Genomic DNA, 19128 nt, shown 5'->3' with positions numbered 1-19128 from the left:
TGTTTAATGTTGCTACTGTGCCTTTTTCAGCCTTGAGTAACATTTTAGCAAAAGTCCAACAGCAAATTCATCCAGGAGATCTGGCAATTTGACAACACAGATTTGGCAGTTGTGGGCGGCATAGTTCACTTTCACTTTGGACTGTCTTGCGTGTCAGTTCCACCATTTCTGAATCCATAAATAAGAGCAGAGCTGCAGAATCAGAGACTGGATATGAGGAGTAGAAGAGAAAAAGAGGAGAATGTTGAAAAGAGAGAGCTTAAATTAAAGTGTGAAAAGCTATCATTTGCTAATTAAGAGGGTTAGCGAGTTATAATTGTACTACAAGTCCCAAAACAAACCATGTTTATTACCAAATATGCCTATGAACATGTGTGCAAAACATTTACTTACCACAAATAGGGGCTGCAAATGTCACATCTCACTTCTTTCGTTATTGTTGACATGCAGTTGGAGGCATTTTTACAGGAAGACTGTATGTCAGTAACACACCAAAATAAATGTATGTAAAGATGAAGCATAAGTATGCACTGTGTTTTATAACAGCATTTATTCAAGTCGGATATTATACATTTATTAAAATCTCACATTAAGCACATAAGCTGTAAAAGGTAAACATCTGACACTGCCACTGATCCATACCTGAGTAATGACACAGTAAGCTACTGAACTGACAGTAGTTCCAAATTTTAGTCTGAACATTGTGAATGGGAAAAAAACATGCCTAAAAAAATAAAAATTAAACCAAATTGAAGATTGTCAGGTGATAGCATATTCTGTGCACCAACAATATTGCAGTAATAAAGGCATTAATACGTTAACAGCATAGCTTAAGGAGGATCTAAACAGGCACATGGTAGGACTAATCCAAAATAAAGCAATAAAAAGGCAACCAGAAGTATAATGAATACAACAATGATGCAAGGATATTTATTAAAAACTATAACTTATTAAAAGTGTTTTTAATACAACACATTTTTGGAAGACATTAGAATCTTAGATGTGTTTTTAAAAAGTGCTGCTGTGTCATGACAAGTGCTTACATGACTGCCATTCACTGAAAAAAGCTTATTTGATAGTAAAATCTGCATTATTCTTGTGTTTCTGTAAGTGGCGAGCAACAGGAAATCTTAGGGGGACATGGGGATTACATGCTAGAAAGAATCCTGGGCTCAGACGGTACAAATCATAGCCCAGTGATCCAGCAGCATGCTCCCTGACACTGTCTGTGTGATCTCACTGTATGTCAACAGCCTGGTTGCTTATAGGATTTTTGGCACAAAGAAACCCACCACCATCAGTTCACGTCTTATCAGAGAAGAGAAATGAGGTAAAGAACCTCAAGAACAAGGAAAACAAATTAAAACCCATGCTTTGGTGGTGCTTTGCAGCTCTTCGGCTGATAATATCTGGGATTAATATGAAATCTCAGAGTAATATGAGGTGTTGAGATAAGCAGCTGTGAGGGTGGGGCTCCAGGGACCTACAGCATGGTCATATATATGGAAATCTTTCCCTGTTTGTCTCGCACTTCTTAAGCAGACCAGATGCAATGGCCTTCACGGCCCTCATAGTCTCAGTGCAAGTCGGGTTGATCAGGGATTCGGGCAGGAGAAAGCCATAGTATCCCGTGTCTCGCAGCTCAAATGCGAACGCATAAGGGATCCCGTTCCTGTAGGCCCAGTCGATAGAGCTGCCTGAGCTGACATCTGTGAGAAAGTAAGAGGAGCTTAGAATAGTAATACCCCAAAATAAGTTTTGTTTTGTTTGCTAAAAGATGCAATAAAGAGAAGGACCAGTACTTACACAGAGTTGTGGAGGCAGGTCCATATCTGTACCTTACTCCATAGGCGGAGTACAGGGCTGTCACTGCACTGTGAGCTGCTGACTCCTGGAGAGTGAAAGCAAAATCTATCATGTTGACTGGGTTAAATAACAGCTCTAGCAGATAGATAAAAATGTGTAGATTGTTGGTTTATTATTAGGAAACAGATGTCTCACCACACAGTTGAAGTTGGGGATGGTGGCATACTTGTAGGAATAGGGGTAAAGCAGCATTTGGGCATAGGCGTGGATGGATATGTACGCTTTGACACGCTTCTTGTGCTTGCGCAGGAACTTGGCGACCGCCTTGACTTCGGGTTCCGACTCGGGGAAGGGACCGCAGTAAGTGTCATCACAGGGATGAGAGGAGGCACCCTCATCTAAGGAAGGAAAGGGGGGGCAGGGGTTCTGGTCTTATCATCTAATCATTCCAGGATACATTAGACGACAGATCTGGATGCACAAATCAGACTTTTCCCTCATGTTTTCTTTCAGATCTCTCAAAAATGAAAGAGGTCAGGCACTGTGATGTGGATTCATTATATCCTGGACCCAATCCAGCTACAGTGACTATGCAGGCAGTGTGAAGACATAGAGAGAGATATTGAGGGGGAAAACTAATGCAGACACAGATTGAAATCACCACAGTCACATTAGAATGCCAAGGACAACAGAAGCCAAAGACAATAAGGTTCCAAACTGATTTACAGAATCACCAAACCCACTGCCAGAACCTACCAACAGAAATAAATGTTTCTGGATGCTGTGACGTTTCAGGCTCTGACAAACACACCATCGCCGTCTCTCCCTCAAACATAATACATTCAAATTTTTGTGAACATCAGTCTATGTGCCCTTGAATGATGTAAATAAGTGATGCAAAAATAAACATAAACCTTTTAACAAGACCATGACTTGTTCTGAAAGGATTCACTCAAAGAAGAGAGGAGCACACTTAAAAAGATTCTCACATGTACTTAAGTGCCATAAATGTATTTATTGACCTCTAATTTTTTGCAGTGCACTTCTGCATATTAAACTACCCTGATGTTTTCACATGAAAATCCTCTAGAAACAAGTCCTATCTATAAATAGTACAAGCAATAGTAGTCAATACTGTAAATTAATAAGCATGGATTTCAGTCAGGCTGAACATTATCTTAAGGCTTGCTATTTCCTGTTCTATGCAATTTCGCAGTAGTCTATTCCTGAAGTATAAACGGAGGTCTTACCTATGTAACTGTTAAATCTATCTTGCCTTATTTCCCCATCATTCCTTTGTATAAATTCTCAAGCAGACACATACTATATGGTTACACAAACATATTATTTCCCTTTCTCTCCTTATTATATTACTAATTGAATACTGCTGACCTAGAGTCATACTGTTTTTACATAAACATGACTGTACAATGCTGTGTATGATGTTAAGGTTTTCAGAGTATGGTGTCTCATTGGATTTGGAAAAGCTCTAAATTAAATACCCAGATAGACAAATGATATAAGCTAATGTTCCTTTGAGGATGTAACACATGGTACTTCAATCTCTCTCTGTTCCTGAACTCACATTGTACAGCATCTCTATATGTCTGTGTTCTCAGAGACTCCCTGGAGCGTTGATGAATCAGCAGAACTCCCCACCACTAACCACCACCCACCAGACACTAAATGACATCAAACAGATTTTTGTCACCACACAAATATTTTACCCACAGTTTACACCCATTAATATCGAAAGAAATCAGAAATGACTACATCAGCAACAGAACACAAGCAGTGCCTTGCCAAATTGCTGTATTTCTGTTTGTGTTTCTGTGTGCATTATGAAACTCACCACACCATTTCACTTTCCAGTTTCTGTTAGCGTCCACTCCCCGGCAGTGGAACTTGTGATTTTTGGACCGTGTTTTCCTCCAGAAACGATCCTATGGGGTGGGGTGGGGGTGGGGATAAGGAGGATGCTGTCACTGCATGTCCAACGACTGTCAGACTCATCAAACAAATGCTGTTATCTGCCATCTCCAGAATAATCCATCTGCCACTCATTCAGCTCCAGTGGGTCCATTACTAACAGTAGATATGGAGACTGTAGTTGAGAGGCATTTTTTACAGGCATTATTTTCACTGAAGTATACATAGATACTCATACAGCGATAAGTGTAGCCTAATGACAAAAATTATATCATCTTTCTGCTATTGAGTTTTTCAATTACACTAGAAATTCTGATGCACACAAAATGTGCAGTACACTTCCTTAAAAATATTCAAAATTTGTGGGTAGGATACCAGTTTACTCTGAATATTGCACCTGAGTAACATAAAGGGGTTTCTCCACTGAGTCCAGTATCAGAATACGATAGATCTACTGTACCGTGGTCCAGCTGAAGTGATATCCATCCACATTGAAGACAGGCATAACATAGAAGTTGAGCTGGTTGAGCAGTCGTCTCATCACAGAGTCGTACTGGTATGAGTTGATGGCCTGTAATTATAATATAAAATATCCTAATTATACAGAATAGTAAACTGCATTTTAACTCATGACACACATCTAGATTGGGGTCTAATGGGACATGTCATTATTATGCAAGCATTGTTTTTATCATTGTGTAAGCTTATGCATATTCACTATCTCAGTTCTTTGGGTTAATACTCAGAGTAGTATACAATAGATGAGGATTGCAGAGGGGAGACCTAAGCACCAGTCTAATACAGCTTATTGTAGCCCAGCTCTTCAATCAGACTCAGGCCAAGGTTAATATGCTTAAGCACTGAACACAGATGGCACTCTGACCCCCAGTGGCCAACCCTAATTACTGCATCACAGTTAATTCATATTTCAGGGCACGTGTTGGGTCATCTTTGACTGTTTTCCAAAGTCAAATGTTTTTCTTTGTTTTTTCCTCCCTTATTAATTTATATATAAATCTGTTTCTGATTTCCTGCTGTTTTTCCCTCCTTCCTTCACTCAGGTCCTACTGCTATTTTATTCCTCTTTGCAGATATTATTTATATAGTTTCCTTTAATTATCTCAACTTCTCTGGCAGTCATTGTGTTGTACTGAGTTGCAAATCCCACTCATCTGGCATCTAAGTAGTATAAAATGAGCCATTACAGGTTCTTGCAGTTAATGTCTGGCTCTGGTCCTGTACTGTCCTCACTTCAGAGGGTACTAACTAAGGCTTTAAGGGTGTGATGGAATTCATGTAAACGTCTGGGTCATGTTCAACATCTGAACAATAATGGGTATTCTTAAGTATTTGCATGACTGTGCGTGACAAGTGAACAGATGTTCATGTTTTGTTGAGGACCCCAGAGACCAAACATCACAGACCCACTTGCTGGAGGCCATCATTGAGGCTACATTCAGGAAGTTATGCGTTGCTCTTAAGGCGCTGTAGAAACTTGCAATGGTGCAAACAATGCATAGCTTCAAACAGTGTTTTCATTTTCAAATGTAGACTAGAAACACAAGACCACCTCTTTGACAAACCACTGGCAGAATGCAGGTCCAATCCACTCTCTGGCATGAACGCCGCAGTCGATCCACACAGCTTTCTTCTGGAGACGACTTCTCTTTCCTAGCTGACAAGAGACATGAGCTGTCAGTTCTAGAGTAGCACGATTATTATTTTTTTAATGTGCGTCTCATCCTTTCTCTCTACCTGAAGCACATACAGCGGTCTCCCCTCATATGACTTCCCAATCGAGAACATGTCAACCAGGTCTTCGTGTGTTCTGTTCATCTCGAACATCCAGCTCTGGATCTTAAGGACAGAAAATGATGTAGGAGAGTGAAATTTTTCTTAGATACTGTACTGTTTCTGTGAATGTAATGTGTAATGTGTGAGTATTTCTGTGGGGTTGCCTTTGCCTTCATGATGTGTCTACACAGGCACACAGAGATGCATGTGGGTATAAGTGTGTCTTTTACAGTGAAGGAGAGGATTAAATCCCAAAGTGCTAAAGATTTGTGTGTAGGCTCTCAGGATCTGATGTGTGGAATTCATGCTGCTTCACAGGGCCTGGCAGATTCACGAACCAGGAGCATGATCGACCTGGGAAAATAAACACTCCAAAGCCGTGAAGTGTCTGAAGTAGGGTGCGTGCCTGTGTGTGAGAGCACGGGGGCTGTGGGAGAGAGACCTGTGGAATGGGGTAATTGGGAGTTTGAGAGCACCTTAGAGAGGTTGTTTGTTTGCCTTGCGTGTGCGTTTAGATTAGAGAGCAGAGGAGAGTGAGAGATAGGTGGGTAGATGGTGGGCTTCACATCTACCTCTTCCAGAGAGTGGTAAACCTCGTAGTCATAGTGAGACTCTGACCTCCGCTTGCGAGAGGAGCGATATCCTGTCTGCTTTTCAATTTCCTTCTGCAGATTGGAGATAAACACCCTGTGGATGGGGGAGATGGAATTAGACGGACATTATAGACATAATGGCCAACCACTGTAACATCCTTGTCAATAACATTTAAACACGTGAGCACTGTACAGTCATGCAACATTTTACAATCCAATAAATTTGATTATTAAAGAACTGCGACCGAGATATGTAATGAGTGGGCCATTTTATAGCTCAGTGCATTTTCACGGACAAACTAGACACACTATTTCCAAATGATCTCAAACTTATTTTTAACATGTCTTCCTTCATATTACCAGAGGTCAGTAATTAGATTCAACCATTGGCCAGATTTTACAGCATTGGCTAATGGGGGATATCAACTAATCGATTAAGAATAACTGTTTATAAATCAGTTTGTTTAAGGATTGTATCTGAAGGAAGATGTGATTTCCTTGATTGTGAGTAAGGACTAACTTTTATCATTCTGTGGTCTCAAAAATGCTTGGTTTTCAGTGAATGTGTATGGATTTGAGTTGTTGGCTATGGTTACAAGTTGCTCTCTGCTGACTCCTGTCCTTAGACTAAAGTAGATTTAATTGTATAAATGAGTGTACAGGTTATGTTAAGGTGGGACTGGACTTTTAGCCATGAACTACATGTTTTAGTTGCTGTCTTGTAGCGCAGTGTAGTGCCTCTGTCCATTATGGACAAAGAGTCAGCTCCAAGATGATCTTCTATAAAAGGTCACCAGATAAAGGCCTGGCTCTGCTCACTCAAAAAGACAAAAAGCTGAAGAGGAGCAGAGAGCAATGGAAGAGCAGGTGGAGGCAAGGCTGCACAGTGAAAAATGTCTGAGCAAGGAGGAGGAATGGAGGAAGAGACTGATGAGGAGATCAGCCTTCTAACCTAAGACAAAACAACTTCAGGTTCCATGCCTCGCCTGATTGTTTTACCTCAGAATAATGGCCAGCTTGTTTCAGAATTCTTGAGAATTTGTTTTTGGATGTTGAATAAAAAAACAGAGATTTTATCTTTTCAGAGGCCTGTCACCAATGCAAGAACAAAAGAGATTGAAGATTAAAAACAAACAGGAGGAGAACAGGACTAAAAAGGAACAGTTCAAGTGAATTACATCTGCCTGCGGTTGCCTTTCTGAATATAGACACAGGATTTATTGCTCTCATCAAGTACTACAGTGTTACAGCATTTGTTTTGGAGGAACAGATCAGGTATGATAATGTTCTCTTTCTATCCTTGAATATGTCACTTATTTTAGACTTTAAGTAGACAATAAGAGTTCATGTCATTGTGAATCTTGCAGGTATGGAAAATGAGTCACAGTTTTCTCTGGGAATCTTTCTTTCAAGTCTGTTTGTGACTCATTTAGTTGACCTAAAAGAGCCCTGAGAGGATCAAAACATAAAATACCATCTGGATTATCTCATTAAAACAGCCCTATCCCTAATGTTAACAGCTCTGAATCAGCTCTAGTCAGTACTTTTAAATCTACTTTTGGTTTGGGACTTCTTATTGCTACAACATACAGTGTACAGTATATCTGCTGAGTGTTGAGGGCTGGTACGGAGTGCTGGCTCAGGGGGCCTGAATTTACTGTTGACTCATTCCTAACAACAGTTATACAGCCGCTCTCACTCATCCTCTTCTTTTCCTACATCCAAACCAGATTTGCACATCAGCACTCACAGTTTGATAGCACAAACGACACCAGTTTTGTCACTGCTGTCTATCGATAAATAAAATGTGTCGAAAATGTGCTGAACCCATAATTATTACTGTCATTATCTGTTTGTCTTCTGTCTGATCAGACCCTCTGCCTCTTCACTTCCCACTCCAACCTAAAACAGATGATGTGGTCTTTTTTTGTTGCAGTTATGTGGGCTGCCAAATTCTCCTAAAATATACTTCTTCACCATGTCCTTACATACAGTGTACATTCCTATTCATGACTACCTCAATAACTTTTAAAAAGCTGAATTATTTCAACGTGAATAGACCCTACCCTCAAAACCTCAACCACCTACCAAAAACTATGTCCCCTGCAGTGTAAACCATTTTTGAAAAATCCACAGTCAATCAACAGAGAGAAGATAAAAACTCCTCATCCTCAGATCTTCAATTCCTCCCTTAGGACAGAGATGACAATGGAATTCTTTTTAGCTGCGGCTGCTTTGATAAAACTCCATCATTTCAACGTTAATTTTGATGAGGGATGGGGAAGAGAGATGAAAGGGTTGCTGTTTGGAGCAGATTGGGAGAGGGGCTCTGATGTACTGTGTGTGTATGTGTGTGTTTATGTGCATCTAAGCTTTGAGGAAGCATGAGGTTTTTGCATGCAAACTATGGCCGACCCTGCATGTGTAAATCATATATTCTAACTAGGGAAAGCTGGGTAATTGCAATGCCCAGCAGATGTATCTCTGGGTGTAGAAACTTTGCTTACAAGATCACGCATGCATGTGTACTGTGGTATGTCTCTGTATTTTTGACTTGGTGTCGTTAAAGTCTTACCGATAATCAATATGTTCCTGCTTTAAACGTGCATGCAGGTCTCGTGTGTTGTTGCGTTTTACATGGACATCCACTGTGGCATTGTGACCGATCAGAGAGACACTGTTGGGCTGCCAAAAATCCACCTAAAGGGACACGACAAAGATATTAGATCATAAATACGCAGCAGGATTTTATAATTACAGATATGAATGGGAGATATGGGACGTTACATTTTTTATATGTGCAGAAAACAAAGCATATAAATTGCTTGACTGTAGCTTCAACCGCGTGGTCCCACTTGGTGAACTGAGACAGGGCCAAACTTTGCACATTCCACATAATCCCTAACGTCCAGAGCCGTGTGCTGTCACTTTCACAAAATGCCAACCTACATTTAGAATTCTTGATTTTCCTCCCTGGATTTTGGAGACGAACACTGGTTTTTAATAACTTCCACGTCTTTTTAACTGTGTAACAGTCACAGTAATTGTTTCATCATCGACATCTGTACTTTTAATGTGAAAAGTTAAACTAAACTAAACTAAACTATCTCATCTTATCTCATCTGCTGGGTATAGCATCAAACATTTGGTGATAATGACCACACTGTTTTGGTAAGACCCGTACAGTTTAACATTCCTCTAGTCTCTACCCTCAAGTGATGCAGCAAATCAGGGGAATGCTGATGACTCTACAGCGTTAATGGGGCAAAACGTACTCTGACGTGTCCCATTAACCAGCAGCGAAAAAGACCCTCCCTCTGCTTCCCTCTCTACTGTTTGACCCCATATTAGCAGCAAAATCCTGTCTTTCAGCGCTTGTTATCAGGCTGTGATAGTCAGGTCTGTTAGCTTTAGCTGAAATGGACAGCCCATTGGCCGAACATGCTGGCCAGCTAAATAAACACAGACAGCATGTGGTAACTGATAAAATAACAGAGGGAGACAAACTAAAAGGAAGACAGAAAAGAATATTTTTGAGCAAACAGCAAAAGCACTGATCTACAAATGATACACCTAGTAGTCACTGCAAAGAGATAGAGAGTTGTGTATATTCACGACAGCCATGCATGTCTGTGTTTGCTGAAGTGTGAACGTTCTCAGCTGGCTTTCATTTGCAGCATTGGGGGCAGAGACATACAGGCTGGCACACATGCTTGTTAATGTGTCAATTGGTTTAATGGTTTACAGAATGCATACCAGATTAATTGAACTTTCTTCTGAGCCAAAGGAGTAGAGAACCCTCGGCTGGAATGTTTGGTGCCCTCGAGTATAAACCACCCTCTACCGCTGCACTTTTATGGCATTTCCAAATGGTTAAGTACCCCAAATGTTTCAGCAATGCTCGTCTCTTAGCCAAACAAATCCAAAACACATACGCCTAAAAGGCACTTAAACATCTCTGATCAGATAAAGCGACTCCTCAAAAACAATTCTCTCAATTTAAATTTTTATAGCTGCTTTTATGAGCCCTAAAGATGCATTCTTTGTCTGCTTCATAAATCTTTTATCTCTATGTGGTTTTTCTTTTGTTGCGAGCATGTCTGTGTATACAGGGTCACTATTGAATTTGAGTTGTTTTGGTTGATGTCATACTGGCATGGGCAGAACAAGAAAGGAAAAGTTATAGTTCTATAAAATGAGCTGGCGTTGTCCGTAAGGCAAATGAGGTGAAGCTGTAGCCAAGTGTTTATATGTGAAGTGAATGAAAACAAGTTCCACAAAGTAAACAGTTGTTATTGAATATGTATTATAGGTCTAACCGCTGTATGTTTGATGAATCTCACCGGCTGTTTGACATATTTCACAGCTTCATATTGGACGTTCTAATATAAAAATGAGGAAACAGCTAGTTTGGCTGAGTCCAAAGCTAACAAAATTGGCCTCCTGTCATAAACTACTCCTTTAACAATGCTGTAAAGAACTTTGTAGAAAAACGTAAATCATGGTTCAAGTAAAAAGTGAGGATGACTTGATTAAAGAGAATATCCACCTAACAAAAAGTCTCTCCTCAACAAAGAGGACACAGACTGTAATGATGATGTCATCTATAGACAAATGCTAAAACCTCTGCATAGACAGTAATAATGGAATAATTTATAAGACACAATGACAGCCTAGAATATTAGTACATCTGTTTCACAGATTCAACCCTGAGAGTATTCTGTAGACAATACATCTACAGTATGAGCCCAGAGAGAGACAGTCACTAATTCTGTGTCACTGCTCCTATCAAACAACATTAGACCACTGGAGATTTCTATTTATGTCAGTTTAGTCACTGAAACAATTAGCTGTTTAGTCGATTAACAAATATTTTGATAAGCCATAAATTATTTAAGTCATTTTCAAGCATAAATACCACATATTAACTGATTCCAGCTGCTGGCATATGTAATAATAAGCTAAACATGTTTAGATTTTGGTGTGTTAGTCAGATAAAACAAGCAATATGATGACATCACCCTTGGCGTTAGGGAATTGTGATAGATTTTCGCTATTCCCCATTTTGTTGACCAAATAATTTCTCAATAAAATACACAGCAGATAATCCCCTAAAATTACTACAAATTGCTGGAATTAACAGGCAATAGCTTGTGCCTGTTTTTGGGTAGTTAGAAATATGTCCCCCTGTAGTTGAAGTGGAAATAGTGCACAAAAGTAAGTATTAACTTTTTGTGAAAATGTAGAAATACCTTATCTTGACAGTACATAGCTTTGGTGAAGGTATTTGCTCTACTGGGTGCATTCAGGAGCTGGTGTGTTCATTGTCTGGGCTGCACAGAGTCAAACAGTGTATCCACACATTGATTCTTGTGTACCAGAGAGTTTTTCATGGGAATGACTTACCCACCACCACCACCACCCTAAACACCAGGTGTTTGGAACAGGATTGGCTACATGTTGTGTGAATTGAATTATTACATGAACAAATGTGTTATTTTGTTGATGAAGGATGTGATTCTTGATTCTTTTACATTTAGTGTACAGTAGTTAATTATTATTTGACCTCATGCTTTGCCTCTGGCACTGGAAGCATTGCAGTGTGGCTAAGCTACTGAAAACACATGTCCACAGCTGTCTAAACACTAGCTGCCACTGCCCTGGTTGGCCTTGGAGCACCGTGTTCACTGTCCTTCCATACATAAAACTCAGGCCAGGTCCTGACCAGCAGCCTGGCTCTTGCCTGGTGTCCCTCACCACAAATCATAAACATTTACTGAGTCCTCTTTGCCCTCTTCTATCCTCTCCCTGCTCAGAGCTCTGTCGGTCCCGGATCACTTGACCTGAACCTGGAGGGATGCCTTAAATATATGCTGTCCCAAGCCGAAAATGACCACACTGCTCAAAGCCATAGCCATGATTTTAGACATTTGCAGCAAAGAAAGTTTCTGAAATGTTTTAATTACTTGGAGTTTCCATATTTTATTTGTTCAGTAAACTGTTCCATTACATTTTGTGCATGTTTTATTTAAATCTTTCATCGGAAAATCAATAACTGTGTCTAAACTCATCACAGCTAACTAACCTCAGTGTCCTAAGTAGTAGCTACAGTCCTTCATTGCCTGCTATTTTATTATGATAAAATATGGATAAATTACATCCACTCTCCCAAAATCAAAGGAATAGTTCAGAATTTTTATATTTTGATACATGGGACTATAATTTATCTTGTGATGGTATTTATGCATGGATATTTGGTCAGTCTATGGATTGCATGGACAGAGATATCCCAGCTGGGGTAGTTCAATTTAAAATATTCTTGTCAACTTGCCTGTGCACAGGATAGACAGTGATTAACTCACACAACTTGTGCCAAAATATATGAACAATTATGTTCTTTCTTCTTTTCTATTAGTTGTCTTTAATCTACGAGTCATTATTACTTTAGAATGATCACCTGTATCACACTAATATTCCCAAATATGCTTTGATCTTTCAAAAGCACAACTGCCCTAAATGCGCTGTTAAACTGCAGACAGATGATAATACAGGAAAAACTGATTCTTAGTTAAATCAATTATTCAAAGACGTTCTTTGACTATTTGTCTAATAAGAACGTCTTTAGTTGAGAGGATTCCAAGAATTGCATCATTCTTTTTATGCTTTGCAAACAATCTTTGCTGTGTATTTGCAAACTAAAACAATGTGCAAAAGAAGGTCATACATGCTCTCGAGGCTGATGGGTAATCACTCCCAAATGAGTTTGGGAAGGGAGGCAAGGCCTTCGTGTCCTCCCTGGGTTTCCCCTTTTTCAGTATCTTTGAAACACATGTTCATATAGTTTGTAAACTGTAAAACATCCGAGCATTCAGTCTCATAATGACAAAATCTTTTCCATTTCTCCCCATTTTCCTCTCAGGGTTTCTTATTGAAATGAATACAGAGCATCCTATCAACAGTATCTCAGCCTGGCAGACAGGGAATATGTCCTGACTGTGACAGATGACCACACTCGGCTGCTCGTTGTCTCTCTGTTTTGCCTATCGCTGTTCCCAGCCCTCTGTCACATCACCCCCGCTTTTACCACCAGCGTCACGCCTCACTCTCTCTGTGCCTGCTGTTCAAGTGTCATGGAAAGACCACAGACCACAGGCTGGTATGAGCAGAATAAAAACAGATATTACACTTCTAATATGGCATTTCAGAGAAAAACAAGTTGATACAAAATAGGTTCCGAAGTCAAATTATTCAAAATACTGTGTGATAAAGATGTCACTGACTTGGATCACACATAAATATGTATAATATCACAGAACACATGTAGCAGTCAGAGTGTTTATGAAGGAAATATAAGATAAAATGTGCAAACCTTCATATGAGACAGAATTGTCTTGAGCACTTGGACTTCCTCATCATTACTTGGAGTTATCCTGAAGACTTGATCACTGCAAAAAAAACCAAAAAAAAACAACAGAGCTCCTCTAAGTATCAGATTACAGCTGGGATCAAAGCACCCCAGAGGGTTTTTACGGCACTGAAATTCACTGTAACAGGGGCTTGGATCCATTTTCGCTAAGTGCACATCATTTCGAAAACATCTGGGCCGCGGAGTCACAGGTAATGCAACCTTTTGTGCTGATTGAAGGTGACACTTATAATAGCAGATGTTTGATGAGGAAATGGGTGGTTCCTCTTTTAGAGTCCTATAGATGACAGGGTCAAAGCCCAGTCAAACAATCCGTGTGAGGCATCATTATGGGATTAGATTTCATCGTTTCCAGCTCTGCAGGTAGCACCTGGAACTATTCTTTTGGCGGATACAGTAGCGGCAGCTGTTTCACATTTTCATTCTGTAAATACATCAATCATATACTGATATGTAGATAGCTGTGAAAAACACCTGTTAATATTGAAATTTTCTTCAGATGGGAGAAGTACTAATTCTGACTTATTTTAATGTGTTTGCCACTGCTTTCATCTAATGTCGGTGGTGTTTATCAGATAGAAACAAAAGCTCTTTTGTCAGAGGAAGTAAATCATTTATGAATATAACACTATAAAGTGAAAGACAAGATGTCTGATGGTTAGTTTTGTCTTGTCTGCCAAAATTCATAGACCAGTTGAGATTTAAAGTAGTATGCTGTATTTAAACATCTGTGTTCAGATTTTTAAAAAACAACTGTATCTTTTCTGATTTTGAGTACTTAATTCAATTTTGTAAATCAAGTGATTTAGTTTAGGAAGAAAACAGTAAAATTAGTTGTAATTCAATTAGAAAAATCATAGTTCTGTTATTTTTCTCATGTGAATCTTTCTCAGATAATTGAAAGAAAAACTGGAAGCAGATAGAGAAGCTTGAGAGCATTTCTAACTGAATTTGCAAACCACATCTTTTATATTGCCTTACCACAAAACAAAGACACTCTTTATTCTCATCATGAATCTTACATGGTGTTGCTTTTACTCTGCAGATTCAGTTTCTGGGGTTGACCTTAAAGCTAACACAGTGCCAATAATTCATTACAGTCTCTTAATTACAGTCTCTCTTTGTTTGCCCAGTTACCTGTCTGTCCGCTTGTTTCTGCCTGTGACCACTTTCCTGTCTCTCTCTCGCTTCCTCTCCGGGTTTCTGCCTCTCTAACTATTTGCTTCTTTCAAAGACTTTTTTTTTTTTTTTTTACAATGCGTCACACAGGAAGTTGGGCCCCCCTAAACAAAGGTGGCAGTAGGCCACTCTGAAGTTTGGGGAACAAAAGGGACCAGGGCACCCAACATGAGGGGGCCACCCCATTTCAGTGACCACAACTCTCTTGCATTTCCATGGCAACAGCAATGATAGAGGATGGACTTCACAGGCACAGACAGTGAGTAGGTCTTAGGGGTACAAATACTGGCTTTCAAACTTCAAAAACAGAGTGTAATATATTCTCTCTGTCTGAAACATCTGAGGAATATGTGTTCACATATTTTCAATCAAGCTTCACTGTTTTTACCAGTATACACACACACACACACAGTACCATGATGGAGTGCCACTTGTACAGAAAATAAAGTGGCAATCCCGCAGCTCTGTTGTTGTCCATATTGAACCATTTCTCCGTCTTTTAGTTGGAGATGACAGACTGTTTTCGTTGCAGTAGTGGCCTGACAGAGGCCTTTTGCTTTGCATCTACCAGCTGCAGGGCTTTCTAGGACTAAAGCTGTCTGTAAGCTGTCAGTCTGTTGAGTCCCACAGAAGGACTCTCTGCGGGGATGGAAGCAATTTGTTTTTAAGACAATCTGGCCCTTAAACTGTGAAGCTGACTCTCAGTAGTGTTTTGATTCTTTGTCCTCTCTCCATTTCCAGTGTCCAAATCTTGCTGTTCAATAATGTCAAAAAAACTCTTTTAAAGAACGATATTATTTGACAATGAAGATCTTCTTTTAAGTCTAAAGGCTCTTTGTGAGGCTGTGTGGGACAACACCCACCACATCTCTGATTTCAGAGTGTAACAGGGTTTTTCTTACACTGCATTGCATATTGGGACTTTTTGTGTCAAACCAAAGGTGGTGTGAGGTATATATGCAATTTTGTGAACTACATCCAAAATATATGTTGTTTGAGACAGATGAGGAGGGGGTTTCCAGCAGTGGTGTTCTCCCTATGCCTGTGCTAAATTACATCAAAAACTCTTTTGAAAAACGGACCATAAATAGTTTTACATGCCCTGGTTATGATTACGCTCAGCCAAATTCCTATAGGTGTCCAGCCTCAGATGTCTATTTTTTCCCTAAATTTAACAGCCAAGATCAAATCCTGATTGTAGTTACTTTTAGGGTCTATGTGGAGAAGTGTGTGCCTCATAAACATGTGGACAGACTGGTGTACCCGGGTGTTTGCAAAAAATTGCCACTTACAAATTTGTTATTTCTTATAATTATAGAAACATATGGCTAAACAAAGACAGCTGGAAGTTGCTGGCATCTCACAACTACAATTTTTTTAAATGAATACTCTGAGAAGTTTGACAGGCTGCTGTAGCTGCAAGCATCCCTGCGCCTATCCTGAGCAATCTCAAAGCCTCTCTGCAGCACAACATAACAGTCTTATCCGAATGGCATCAAAAACAAGCGCAGTCTGGAAAGACTATAGAGTAAACTAAAAACCTGATATTATGTCTCAAAGAGGAAATATGTCCCTAAACGATGGGAGCATAAAGACTTTCTTTGTTCATTCCCTCTTCTCTCAACTTGAGATAAAGCCCGTCTCCTGGAGTGAAGACCTCTGCAGACAGCTTGTCACAGCGACACTGCGCTTTTCCTCCAACTCTCTAAACATGAATGAGAGCCCACGTATGTCCAGGGCCCCAGAAATGAATGGAGGGGGTCTTTACTCACCCTGCGTAGCGGTTGTTGTAGAGATAGGCACCGACGGGACATAGCACGTTACTGCAGATTATCACACAAGCCAGTAAAACGGAGGCGCGAAATGCGCTCCTATGGTCCTGTGCCATCCTTTGGACCAACAGATCAAAGACAGAGGTGACCGATTACTCTGCAGGATGCACGCCAACTTATCACAAAAAAGAAAACTAAAAAGACTGGGTTCAGCGCACCATCAGCAGATTGGCAACGTCACTTATTCTGTCGCGCGGTGCACACTCTCGTGTCCGGTTCGCCTTCTGACACAGAAGGTGCAAAAGGTGCGAAAGTCGGTCAGCTGGCACCAGGGAAGTATTTACCACCTTCTTTGAGGCTCTGAAGGGAATTACAGGGTGGCAGCAGCCCTTTTTAAAACGAGGAGGACCTGAGTCACGTGGCCCGGTGTCGGCGAAGTTGGTAACTGGATCCGTCTCTGGCGCGCACTGTGTGCTCAGGGGATAATGCATGGCGTGAATGTGATTTGTAAAATGGCAAATCAAGTATCTCAGTGTTTTAAGTTGGTGAAAAAAGTTGTCTGTGGACACGTGAACTGTATCAAGTAACTCATCTTTATCCGCATTATCACCGCAGAACAACAGACTTGTTCTTCCTGTGTGCTCAGCTCAGGTCCTTTGAAGAGGACTCTCCATCTTCATACAAATGATGCAAATTTAGTTCACAAGTAGCTGTCATCTACACATTGGTGGTGCATTTCCTCTAATGTATTTTGGAATAAATTGGATGACCCAGTGAACATTCTCTCCTATTGCCATCGTGTGTTTCACGTTGAAGTTGAAACCTCACTTGGCGAGGGGCAGCCTGATACCAATATTGGAAAGTAACTAAGTACAGTTACTCTATCTTATGCTACTTTATACATCTGACTCCACTACATTTATTGTACAGCTTTAGACACTAGTTACTTAAGATGAAGGTTTTTCACACAAAGAATAATATAACAAGTTTTAAAAATACAACACATTGTTAAAGATTAAACGTGGTTTTTCACCTTTTTGGCTTCTTACAAAAAGCAGTGTGTAGTCAGTGTCACATTTCAGATGTCTTCTTGAGTTTTTGACAGTTCCACCAAATTGTGCTTTTTCCCTTGAAACTTCTTACATCTTTCATTTCAGTAAACGGAACTAAGTTCTTCAATATCTCACCACAAATCAAAGATTAGAGAAAAATTCCAAAAACTGAAAACAGACCTGCGTATCACAACTGTGTTTTTCTTCCCTCTCCCATTAGTCAAGTCACAACTGCACGAGATTTATCTGCTGTCCGTGTATATAAAACTGTATACTGTATAAAGTATGTCAGACTAGCTCCACCTCCAGCAGCTACAACAGTAGCATGCTGCTTACACACTGATGCTTCAGTATGAATCATCTAATGATGTCATATGTAATTATGTATCAGCCAGAGGCACCAAACAGGTACTTTTACTTTAATACTTTGACTATTACTATGCATGTACTTTTACTTAAGTAGGAGGATACAGGACTCTTCTTTTACTTGTAGAGTATACAGGATCTGAATACTTCTCCACCTAATACTGACACACGTGGATAAGAAGAAAATAAGAAATCCAGAAGACAATAGGAGCATTGTTTGTTCATTGAGACGTTAAGAGCGCATGGAGCTCCTGAATCCTTAGCTTCCTGTTCACTTATGACTCTATATCCTAAAGTCAGTGTGATAACAAGCTACCAGCTCTGTCAGTCCCTTGGCCTGGCTCCACCAGGAATCCCTCTGTGGAGCTTTAGGTGGCTCTCCCTGTTATTCTAAGCTCGCCGTGCCTCCGTTTGATCCTCTACTTATCACCCAACACAGTGATTAAATGTCTAAGTCAACTGTCAGCCTTTTCCTTTTGTGATTGCATGGCAGCAGCACATTTTTCACATGCTTCTCTCCAGAGTCAACAGCGCGCCACCTGTTTTACACCCAATTACTGTACAACAGACCCCAAACGCACCCAACAGACATTACAGTAGACAAGACTGAAATGCTGTTTTCGACAGCACCCACTTGAACACACAAAAGCTGTAGAGAAGTGGAATTAGGGTCTTAATTATACAGTTGCGATAATGATATTTACAGAACACAGGTACTCAAATGCAGCAAAGCAATAAATAGCTTGATGACTTGAGGGTGGGATTAAACTAGCAGTAAGCTTATCTTCTCTTGTATTTACTTCAGAAAGATTACAGATTTAATGATGGCCCAAACCTGAGACTAATAGCCATGATGTTATTAGATAAAATTGTCTTTGTGCACTTGATTTAATTTAAGGCATCGCAATAGAAAGATACTCATATACTTCATGAATCTACCGTCATCTTTCACTATAGAATAAAGTGTAGAATCTTTTACTAGCCTGGTATGCTGCTATATTAACTCCAAATCAATTCCAAAAACTCAGTATAAATGTGTAGAGTTTGGAATTGGAGAAAATAAGAAAACACGTTATTGATCCTCAGGCAGGGGGAATTTGGGATATGTGTATGTATAAAATGTACAAAGTATATGTTTTAGGTCTCCCTGTTCTGCAACAGAATGCACTAACATATATATTCACAGCATACCATCTGAGGTTTTTTTTATC

At 40.0% G+C, this 19128-nt stretch overlaps 1 protein-coding gene across 1 annotated transcript; it reads right to left on the bottom strand.

The window, feature by feature from the left end:
• Positions 1-540: 540 nt before the first annotated feature.
• Positions 541-17044, bottom strand: cpa6 (carboxypeptidase A6). The gene is made up of 11 exons (XM_018673963.2): positions 16500-17044; positions 13492-13567; positions 8698-8822; positions 6102-6216; positions 5491-5592; positions 5306-5410; positions 4196-4306; positions 3659-3749; positions 2002-2204; positions 1807-1891; positions 541-1709 (listed from the first exon to the last, which is right to left on the bottom strand). The coding sequence occupies exons 1-11, from the start codon at positions 16613-16615 to the stop codon at positions 1495-1497; spliced, it is 1344 nt and encodes a 447-aa protein (XP_018529479.1). The 5' UTR covers positions 16616-17044; the 3' UTR covers positions 541-1494.
• Between the last annotated feature and the right edge of the window lie 2084 nt (positions 17045-19128).

The sequence above is a fragment of the Lates calcarifer genome, linkage group LG24 (assembly GCF_001640805.2).
Source record: "Lates calcarifer isolate ASB-BC8 linkage group LG24, TLL_Latcal_v3, whole genome shotgun sequence".
In the NCBI taxonomy this organism is placed as follows: domain Eukaryota; kingdom Metazoa; phylum Chordata; class Actinopteri; family Centropomidae; genus Lates; species Lates calcarifer.
The sequence above is the reverse complement of the archived record's forward strand: the minus strand, read 5'-3'. Positions and strand labels throughout refer to the sequence as shown.